Genomic DNA, 7,235 nt, shown 5'->3' with positions numbered 1-7,235 from the left:
GTGAGAGTTTGGGAAAGCCTTTATAATCCCCCTTGATGAATTTGAAGGTTTATGGCACAAGCTTGATTTGTAACCTTGTTTGCATGGGAAAGAGGAAAGCTGTGCTACATTATAGCTAGAAAGCATTAACAGGGTTAATTTGGTTTACAAATAAGCTTATTTAAATATCTCCTTAATAATTTGCTCTCCTTTTTTTCCACCAGAAGAGAAACCTAAAGACTCCTTAGATATGGCTTTCAACACACTGACCTCAAGAGCTGTTTTGCTCTATGATGAGTGGGTTAAGGAAGCAGGTGAGTTTGCACCGACAGCACGTTTGTGTAAGGTTTCTGTAATTGGCTGGGAAATAAGACGTCTTTTGCCTCACTTGTAGATCCACGGACTGAGAACTGGCTGCTTATGGCCTCCCCTTTCCCTCAAACATTCATAATCGCTGCCTACATCTACTTTGTGACGTCGCTGGGGCCTCGGCTGATGGAAAACCGCAAGCCCTTTGACCTCAAGCGTACAATGATCATCTATAACTTCAGCATTGTGACGTTTTCCCTCTACCTGATTTACGAGGTTGGTTAACATGTTGCATCATGAGTTTCTAGTGTTTTTTTTTTTTTTTTTTTTCCCTCTCTCTCTATTGTTGCATGTTTATCAGAATGTGTCTTCTTCCTTTTCCAGTTTCTCATGTCTGGTTGGGCGAACGGCTACACCTATGGGTGTGACCTTGTGGATTATTCCAGTTCTCCTCAGGCTCTCCGGGTATGTGAATGGAGCAAATTCTTGTAACGGTGCATTTGTTGCCGATGTCAACAATTTGACACTTCCTTAACCATCTTGTTTCCTTGTAGATGGCATGGTCCTGCTGGCTGTACTATTTCTCCAAGTTCATTGAGATGCTTGACACTGTAAGTGGGCTTCTTTTGTATTCAGAACAAGAAAATTAAGCCTTTATGATGGACTATCAATGCTAAACATGTTCCTCGCCGTCATAGATTTTCTTTGTCCTGAGGAAAAAGAACAGCCAGGTTACTTTCCTTCACGTCTTCCATCACTCCATCATGCCCTTCACCTGGTGGTTTGGGGTCAGATTCGCCCCAGGTAAAGTATTATGAGACTGACACGTAAAGGGATCATTCACCCAAAAATGCAAATTGTCTTCGCCTTCATTCAAACCCACATAACTCTGGTTAATCTTCAAAACTGAGAGGTTTCTCCCTCCACTGAAAGTCCAGACAACCAAAACTTGGATCCAAAAAGGGTTTTTTTTTCTTTTTTTTTTGTTTTACAACACCTTTATGATCTTTTCGGATCTCGCAAGTTTTTGTTACCTTGGCTTTCAATGGAGGGACCAAAAACTCAATCTCAATTTTGTTTTGACCATTAACCAAAGTCATATTTTATAAACCCACGAGGGTGAGTTAAAGACAAATTTGTAACTATTGGGTAAACGATCCCTTTAACCCAAAATGAAAGTGCATTTACTCATATGTATGCTAAAAATGGTCCTGATGACTTGGTAAATATAGTACACTAGTCTTCTGAAGCCGGACAGCATGACTTGAAGGTGCTTGACAGCTGTGGTATTTCACTTTGCTTGTATGCAAAGGATAAAATGTCTATGCAACTTAATTTTGTTCTCATTTTTGGGTCATCTATACCTGATGTTAAGTGTTAATGGTGTATTTTGCTTTCTTAGGTGGTCTGGGAACCTTCCATGCCCTGCTGAACTGCGTCGTCCATGTTATAATGTACACCTACTATGCTCTCTCAGCCCTGGGACCTGCCTACCAGAAGTACCTGTGGTGGAAAAAGTATATGACCACTATCCAGCTGGTAAGTTATAAGCTTATCTACCCATCTCCAATGTCCTTTGTTGAAATCCAGGCTTTTGACGTCTGAACCCTAAACTGGTTCTAACTCTGTTCTTCTGTTCATGTCAGATTCAGTTTGTGCTGGTCACCACTCACATTGGCCAGTTGTTCTTCATGAAGGACTGTTCTTACCAGTTTCCTGTGTTCCTCTACGTCATCGGTTCATATGGGCTGATCTTCCTGGTCCTGTTCCTCAAATTCTACTATCACGCCTACACCAAGGGCAAGAGGCTACCCAAGGTTCTCCAGAATGGAAACTACCTTCTCAAGAAATATGAGTGATCTTTCCAATGATCTTTCCAACCTATTAAGTGGGAATATTCCTTTTTATTTCATCCGTTCAAGTTCCACTTCCCTGTTTTATGTTAAAACTAATGTGGAATACATCCACCTTATCACTGGATGTAAGACGTCCGAACTTGCACACTGGTGTTTCACTAGAGATGCTGTCTTGTTGTTTATTTTTTTTTATTTTGTGGTCTTCACTTAAGGCTTTGAAATGAGTATGGTGTGGGGAGTACAGTATTTTCATCCTATATCCTCTTAATTTACCTGTAAATATCGAGTTTCTCAGCTTTGGAGTATGATTGAACTGCTGGCCAGATCTGAAAAGTTATGAGAGCAAAGGTGATTTGAAGTTTGTCACTAAAAGGGTTTTTGAAGGTTGTTTTAGTTGTGACTAAATGAGCCTGAAGCCCTTTGACCCTTGAGGAACGCTTGACTGATCTACCTGGTTGTGCTCGAACCTGAACGTTTACCGCAGAAGTGACATCATCTGAAGTTATTTTGTCAGTGATTTATGCTTTGTGATTATTTATTCTTTATTTAATATTGCTGTTTTCTTAATGTGATCTTTTTAAATGATATTGATCTGTAGGAATGGCCCGTTATGCTTTTATGTTCTACTGATCGGAGCTAAGGAAGACTAGAACAATGTTACAGGATTTTTCCTTGGTTTTTGTCTTTTTAAATGAACTTCCAATTCTGTGAAAAAGAAATTGAGTTTTATAGTGAAACAAAATAAATCATTTGTCACTATCTCTTGGTTTTCTTGTGCTTTCATTACGAGTACACAAGTTCTCAACAGCGCACCTAAACTACACTTCCCATACTGCACTTGGGCAACTCCGTTAAAGGTGATGCCCATATTTGGTAAATCAGTAGAATTAACGTGACTGATTTCGTGTGCCAATCACATTATTGGCAGGAATGTGTCGGTTTTCAAAAGTGAAGTAACTGGCGTGGAAATGTTTACGGAGATGAACGCAGTAAATGGATAAATAAGAATATAAGCTAATAAAAAATGAATAGAGCTAAAATGGATGGTAAAATGATTGGACCCGGACCTTATAGGGCGACGAGATTGGTAAGAACTTTTTTTTTTTTTTTTTTAAAGCTCAATGTTTACGTTACACGCGCTGATTGTACACTACGTGAGCTGATTTAGTGTTTAACGTTACTTCCGTATTTCTTTAAACTGTTTGTTCAAAATTTGTGTTTTAATAATATATTGTCACATAAATCAGTATGCCTATGTAATACATTTACCCCCGGTTTCACAGACAAGGATTAAGCCTAGTCCCAGATTAAAATGTACGTTATGTCTGGACTGTTTTAATTTAATAATTATATAATATATAATTGAATCCTGGCTTTATCTAAACCCTGTCTGTGAAACTAGCCCCTAAATCCGTGAGAAAATTTGGTTGCTGGCTAAGTTTTCCGTCAGAATGGAAATATGTCGCATGAAATGCATCACAGTGCTATAGGCTTATTATAGTAATTTACTGCCACTAATATTTGCAATGTTGTTTCTTTGGTCTGTGATTGATTGTTGAACTAGTCAAGGTAACCACTAAATATCATCAAATAACATTACTTTGCCCATTTGTCTTTAGAGACAAATTGAACAGAAAATAGCTTACCTTAATTCACCCCACAGCTGTAGATCTATAACATTCAGTAAACATCTAGAAAAACTCATATCTTTTTTAGATGCACTTTATTGAGGGAAAATTCCTGGGTAACAAAAATTCTCCATAGTAACTGCAGTTCCCATCAAAATACCAGTTACTACATCATTGTTATTAATAAAATAATTAATATTAGGTTTTGACATGAAGATGAAATGAGGTTTTCAAGCACCAAAATATATAAAAGTTTAATACAGTTTTAAATGTATTTATTTATTTTTCCATACATTAGAATGTGTCATTTAATTTTATATTTTCTAAGAAAAAAAATTATCATACATACATTTTTCATACAGCACCCCAAAATCATCAATCAATTAAATCCTTTGAACCACTAGGTTTTACCTATTTGTTAGCAATAATTTTTTAATCATAAAATAAAATTCAGTATGATCACTTAATCTTTTATGTATTTTAACAAATACAGGTCTGAATAAGTATGTTGTTTCATCATGTTTACATAAATATATCCGTTATGCTGAATGATGATGGAACAGTATTTCACCCATATTTTGACATTTTATTTTCACAAAAGTTATTTGAAACATTAAAGTAGTCTTGCATTTAATATGCTTTCTATGTATATAAAATCGCTTTTGTAAATTTAATTTGTTGCAGACACCAAAATGGGCCGTCTCGGACGTCTTTGACCCATAGACACACCAAAATATTAATTAAAAGAACTAACACAACGGTGTTACAATGTAAATTCACCACCTCTCAACAGTTTGCAGTTAAAACAGCATTAATGGTAAATTCAGATTTTTTTCCCCCCAGTGGAATGAGACCATTAGGCTCTTCCGTGGTGGAATGCCAATCAGACGTCACTGGGCTCATTTCAGGAGTTACGATCACAGTTTCACAGGAGCCGAGGCTGTCGATTTCCTCCACGAACTGCTCAGACAAAACCAGAACTTCGGACCGGAGGTGACGCGCTACCAAACGCTCCAGTTACTCCGGAAATTCCTCAAAAATCACGTCATCGAGGACGTCAAAGGCCGATTTGGTAAAGAGGACTTCGAGGACAGTGGACATTTATACAGGTGCTTTCTTTCAAAAATTACATTAACAACATTATCACTGTTATTTTCCTCTTCATTAATGTGAGGCTGCTTTGAAACAATCTGTATTGTATAAAGCGCAATAGAAAAAAGTATATATTATATATATATATATTGCATTATAATAAAAATTGTTTTTCTAAATAATAATAAATGCTTTAAATGTGTCAGATTTCCCCCACAATCACCTCTAAAGCCCGTTCCTGTGCGTCTACCTGTAAGAGATCACCGCTCATTACCCAGAATCCCACGCTGGGACGTTTATGAGGAGATAGCAGTGCCGGAGAAGATCCCAATAAAGCCTCTTATGGTACATTTGGCTGTGGAACAAGTTTGGAAACATTACCATTTTTAATGGTTTTAATGAAGTCTCTTATGCTCACCAAGGCCACATTTATGTGCCTATATAACAGTAAAAACAAGTAGCACAACTGTTTTCAACATTGTTACATGTGTGTGGTTTAAAGGCACAATATGTAAGATTTTTTTATTAAAATATTCAAAAACCACTAGAACAGTGTTATATATTTTGCTGACTTGTGTACTTACATTACCCCAAATGTTTGTTTTTACTGTATTTTTTTATCAAATATATGCAGCCTTGGTGAGCAGAAGAGACTTCATTATAAACATTTTTTAAAAATCATACCAAACTTTTGACAAGGACTGTGGAACTTTACGTTCATTTTTTTTCTTATATACTTTGATTTTGATCTAGAATTCCGAGTCGTGGAATAAGAGGCACAGCATTGCCATCGGTGAAGTTCCTGAATGCCGTTTAATCCGGAAGAGAGAATTAACCCCGAAACACATGGACCAGATATGGAAGTCAATGACACTAACACAGTAAGCATCAAAAGAGAAGCTCTGTTCCTGCTCAAAAAAGGGGTTTTGGTTTTAAGATGAACTCTTTTATTAGTTTACAGACTGTTTTGGGTCTCCAGTCTCTGGACGGAGTTTTAGATGCCAAACTTCTGAGCCCGAAGCACATCGTTCACAATGTGTTTGGTGTTAATAAGCAGGGGATTGTTGTGCTGAAGAACAAAACAGGCAAGCAGGGGTTATATTTTAACACATGAAATGTTCTTACAGCTAATTTCTGACGGATCTCTTTCTGGGTGTTGTTTCTGATCTATTTTCTGTAGAGGACTTGCCTCATTGCGTGTTATCTGCAATGAAATGCCTGGCAAACTGTGAGTGACTGATCATCTGCTGCCATAATGATTCATATCAAAGACACAAATATTCAATAGATAATGCACTATTAAAGGGGACATCAGATGAAATGTTCACTTTTTTTGGTTTAGTTAGGTGTCTGGTGCATCTGCCAGCTCAGAAAAGCTGAAAAGAAAACATGCAGCCAGTTTGTTATGGGCTGTCTGAGTCTTAAACTGTGTCATCCAGCGAGCGGTTTCAATTTGCAGCCGGTTTCTACGTAGATAGCTGGCTATTTGAATTAGACCACCTCTGAGTCATATATGGAGACCAAGGCAGCAATTCACGTGCCTTGAGTCGACACGCCCCATGGAAGAGAGGGGCTAAGAAATGTTACTTGAGCAGCAAATCACTGGAGTATTGATTCTGAAAATTCAGACTGGCCATCAAAAATAAATAAATACATTTTAAAATATAGTAAAATAGAAAATAACTATTTTAAATAGTAATAGTATTTCACAATTTTACTGTTTTTATCAAATAAATGCAGCCTTATTGAGCATAAGAGACTTTCAAAAAATAAGAAAAAAGATCTTACTGACCCCAAGCTTTTCAACAGGAGTGTATATATATTTTTTTTAAATCAGAGCAGTATTTTTTAATGACATTGCTGTGAAAACCACCTTTGGAACTTTTATTTTTAAAGGGGGCATCGGATTATTTTTTATTTTTTATTTTTTTTTGCATTTAGTTGTTGGTGTGACTGCCAGCTCAGAAAAGCTGAAAAGAAATCATGCAGACAGTTTGTTATGGGCTGTCTGAGTCTGAAACTCTGTCATCCAGCGAGCTCTTTCAATTTGCAGCCGGTTTCTACATAGATAGCTGGCTATTTGAATAAAACCACCTCCGAGCCATTTACAGAGTCCAAGGCAGCAATTCACGTGCCTTGAGTCGACACGCCCCATGGAAGAGAGGGGCGGGGTGAGCAGAGCTCATTATCATTTAAAGAGACATGCACCGAAATGAGTCTCTGTGAACAGAGCTGTTTTTGGCAAGGTAAAAAGGGTGTTGTTTTACACGACTATTGAGGAATTTTAACCAAAGTATGTTGCAGACATTTCTTAAAGACCCTAAAGAATCATACCAACTTGTGGAAAATGGGCATCCGATGTCCCCTTAAA

General features: G+C 37.3%; 2 protein-coding genes across 2 annotated transcripts in view; both read left to right on the top strand.

The window, feature by feature from the left end:
* The first annotated feature begins 211 nt into the window (after nt 1-211).
* Nucleotides 212-2,903, top strand: LOC107706775 (elongation of very long chain fatty acids protein 7-like). Its single transcript, XM_016510587.1, has 7 exons — nt 212-293; nt 374-564; nt 673-753; nt 843-899; nt 987-1,092; nt 1,691-1,827; nt 1,935-2,903. Exons 1-7 carry the CDS (start codon nt 230-232, stop codon nt 2,145-2,147), a joined length of 849 nt encoding a protein of 282 aa, XP_016366073.1. The 5' UTR covers nt 212-229; the 3' UTR covers nt 2,148-2,903.
* Nucleotides 2,904-3,044: 141 nt separating this feature from the next.
* LOC107706773 (DEP domain-containing protein 1B) overlaps nt 3,045-7,235 on the top strand; it is a 10,868-nt gene continuing 6,677 nt past the window's right edge. The window contains exons 1-6 of the mRNA XM_016510585.1: nt 3,045-3,231; nt 4,616-4,881; nt 5,071-5,209; nt 5,618-5,745; nt 5,819-5,949; nt 6,045-6,092. Coding sequence (XP_016366071.1) covers nt 3,169-3,231; nt 4,616-4,881; nt 5,071-5,209; nt 5,618-5,745; nt 5,819-5,949; nt 6,045-6,092 — 775 coding nt within the window. The 5' untranslated portion in view covers nt 3,045-3,168. The remainder of the gene's footprint in view (nt 3,232-4,615; nt 4,882-5,070; nt 5,210-5,617; nt 5,746-5,818; nt 5,950-6,044; nt 6,093-7,235) is intronic.

The sequence above is a fragment of the Sinocyclocheilus rhinocerous genome, unplaced genomic scaffold, assembly GCF_001515625.1.
Source record: "Sinocyclocheilus rhinocerous isolate Xijiao unplaced genomic scaffold, SAMN03320098_v1.1 scaffold864, whole genome shotgun sequence".
NCBI classification, from domain to species: domain Eukaryota; kingdom Metazoa; phylum Chordata; class Actinopteri; order Cypriniformes; family Cyprinidae; genus Sinocyclocheilus; species Sinocyclocheilus rhinocerous.
The sequence above is the reverse complement of the archived record's forward strand: the minus strand, read 5'-3'. Positions and strand labels throughout refer to the sequence as shown.

What these genes read in the sequence shown, in the direction of transcription:
- LOC107706775 (XM_016510587.1), top strand. Translation starts at nt 230, where the DNA reads ATGGCTTTCAACACACTGACCTCAAGAGCTGTTTTGCTCTATGATGAG. An exon ending in TGAGTGGGTTAAGGAAGCAG is followed by an intron (nt 294 to 373) that starts GTGAGTTTGCAC and finishes CCTCACTTGTAG; the next exon opens with ATCCACGGACTGAGAACTGG. An exon ending in CCCTCTACCTGATTTACGAG is followed by an intron (nt 565 to 672) that starts GTTGGTTAACAT and finishes TTCCTTTTCCAG; the next exon opens with TTTCTCATGTCTGGTTGGGC.